The 2,812-nt window shown below is 55.2% G+C and overlaps 1 protein-coding gene across 1 annotated transcript in view; it reads right to left on the reverse strand.

The window, feature by feature from the left end:
* Window positions 1-611: 611 nt before the first annotated feature.
* SYT13 (synaptotagmin XIII) overlaps window positions 612-2,812 on the reverse strand; it is a 12,732-nt gene continuing 10,531 nt past the window's right edge. The window contains exons 5-6 of the mRNA XM_008941433.1: window positions 1,195-1,324; window positions 612-916 (exon numbers count right to left, since the gene is read on the reverse strand). Of these exons, the coding sequence (XP_008939681.1) occupies window positions 612-916; window positions 1,195-1,324 (435 nt within the window). The remainder of the gene's footprint in view (window positions 917-1,194; window positions 1,325-2,812) is intronic.

The following is a 2,812-nucleotide window of genomic DNA, read 5'->3' on the forward strand; positions in this document are numbered from 1 at the left end:
CTACACAGGGTGGTAGCGTCGACTCTGTCGCTCTCCCCTCAGCCTCCATCCTCTCCCTCAGTCCTGCCTCTGTTCCTGGGTATCCACCTGCTGCACGTTGGCTTCTCTCGCTCGGTCCTGCTGACAGGTTGGATCTGCAGTGGCAGTTAGCTCTGTGGCCTTCACTCCTCACAGTCTGTGAAGTATTAGGGAAAACAGTGACTGGTAGAACGCCTGCGGCGTGTCTGTGGTTATGGGGCTGGCCCTCATCACGGAACGTGGGTGCCAGTGCCAGGTGCCAAGGGGTGGTTTCTGTTGCCGTGGTACCTTTGCTCCCCGCTGCTCCTCTGCATAAACAAGGACCTCACAGAAGTGACAGTGGGTGGGCTAATGAGATTAATTCAAATCATCCAGGCAGCCGAACCCCTTGCTTGAGAGAACCACTTGACTAGGTGAGAGATTGTCCTTTAAATTCATTTTCCAGACAGTCTCCTGGGCTAGGATGAGGCAGGAAAATCAGAGAGGGTGGTGTGAGAAGAAGGCTGTGCCGAGCAGCTTTGTGGAGGGCAAGGTGGAAGGGGAAGTGCAGCTTATTGCCCGGGCTCCGAAGCCTGCTGGAAGTCTGGGTGAGCCTACATGTGGAGCTGGTGCCACATGGCTATCTGTCTCCTGGGGTTCCTCAGCATTTCCTCCCAGTGGTTCCTCTCGGTGGCCGTGCCCTGCAAGCCCAGGCTGCACCTGCCCAGCACCTGGCTCTGCCCAGCACCATCCTGGCTCAGCATGTCCAGCTCCACGCTGGAGGCGCGCAGGAGCTCGTGAGGCACCTCAAACATGATCATCTCGTTCCACACGGGGTTGATCTTGTGTTTTGCACGTTTGGTCTGCTTCTTCTTCAGCTTCAAGGACTGGTGCCTCAGTGTCACCTTGACAGAAACATCTGTGTAGGAAGTGGAGAGAGATGACATGTTCATAATGAGCATGCAACAAAATGAATGCAGGAAACTTTTAACAGATGACATCAGAATGAGAGAGAGAGCATAAGAAATGTGGATCTTGGAGAGGTTTGGCTTTCCCTTTTTAGAAATTATTCATATATCTTTGGCTTTCTAGGCCAAACATCTTTTTTTTTCTGGCAAACACCACCCTTCCCACTTTCTTTCTAGATTTACATAATAGCAGAAACAACAGTCTGAGTTTTCTTGCTCTTCTACTCACCATTGCCAAGTAGATCTTTCAGCTGCTTGGAGTGGAGGTTTTTAGCCTTAATAATCACCACCAGCAGGCGGTTGGCTGCTGGCAGGTAGCTGATAGAGAGCAGCACCTCCCCGTGGCCTGTAGATGGCTCCTGGCAATGGAGAAACAGGAGGGGTTAACTTTTAATACAGTCCTGGCCATAACATTAGGAAGACTAAATAGTACAAGGCGGTGGGTGGAAGGTCGTGGGCCGACCAAGTTATATGGTATGGGAAAAACTCCAGCCAACCTGAAATCCTGCAGGAGCTGGGCACAGCCCCTGGCTCTTCCCCGGGGCCTGTGAGCAGCTCTGCCTGCTGCCCCGAGGCTTGTCCTCCAGGGGAAAGCTCTGACCCATCAGGCCATCACCCCGGGGCCATGCTTTGTTTGCTTGCTTTTATTTTCATTTATTCCTTTCTTCCCAGTAGTGATGGGCCTCTTAGCCTCCTGACCTTTCTCCCCTTCCTTCCTGCTCGCCCTGGACAAGCAGCACCCGAGGGAGAAGCAGAGGGATGTCACCACACGGCCCATCCCATCCCATCCCATCCCTCTCCCCAGTGCTGTTTCCTCCCTGGGAGCTGTGGGGTCCCTCCTGGGGGGCTGCATGGTGGGGTGCAGAGCTGCCAGCCCATGGCGAGGGCCCAAGGGGAGCAGTTATTCTCTCAGTGAGTAGGAGCTTCTGACAGAAATCTGGTTTAACTCCAGGTTAATGACCCAGAAGAGTCCCAGAAAGCCAATGCCAGTTCCAGAGACTCCCTTTGGACACCCCAGCATGATTTACATGCTTCAGGACAGACAGCCCTTCTCCAGGCCGTGTCTCTGCTCTGCTCTCTTGCTTCCAAGTGAGCCATAAATATTTCAAATTAGGGTTGCACCCTGTTACTCACAACAGGCAAGGAGAGGCCCCTGTGTGCTCCATGAGAGCTGCCTGACTCTCCAGAAGGCGTGGTTGTTGTGGCTGGCTGCTCTGAGTGACTCCTTTGTCGTGCACAAATCAGGTGGGAGGCCATCAGTGAGGACGCCACTGACACTCGGTCCCACATCAGCCCAAGCCAATCTTTTTTCACGTGCTCAGGTAGCAGGGAAGGGCTCATAAGCATTTCACATAAATCCTGTCCTAAATTTAAACTAATCTTAAACAAAGCACCCCCCACATCAAAACAAGCAGAGGCAGACTGAGACGGCTGTGTGGCCTCTGCAGCAGGATGGGGGTGGGCACGGGGAGGGGCAGACGCAGACAGCCCCTCGGGACCGAGCCCGGCGCTGGGGCGGGGCACGGGCTGCTCGGGCGTGTCTGTCCCCTCCCCGTCTCACCCCCCTGCTGCCAGCCCCTGGCGAGGACTTGGCTCCGGGCACCCGAGCTGCAGGGCTGAGGGAGGGCTGGCAGGGTCTGCAGTCCTGCACACACATGCACACACGAGGGGTGCACACACACACACACACACACAGAAGGGGTGCACACACGGGGTGCACACACACACACAGAAGGGTTGCACACACGGGGTGCACACACACACGCACACACACGAGGGGTGCACACACAGGGTACACACACACACACAGAAGGGGTGCACACACGGGGCACACACCCACACACACA

Source organism: Merops nubicus, unplaced genomic scaffold, assembly GCF_000691845.1.
Source record: "Merops nubicus isolate BGI_N331 unplaced genomic scaffold, ASM69184v1 scaffold28085, whole genome shotgun sequence".
NCBI classification, from domain to species: Eukaryota; Metazoa; Chordata; class Aves; order Coraciiformes; family Meropidae; genus Merops; species Merops nubicus.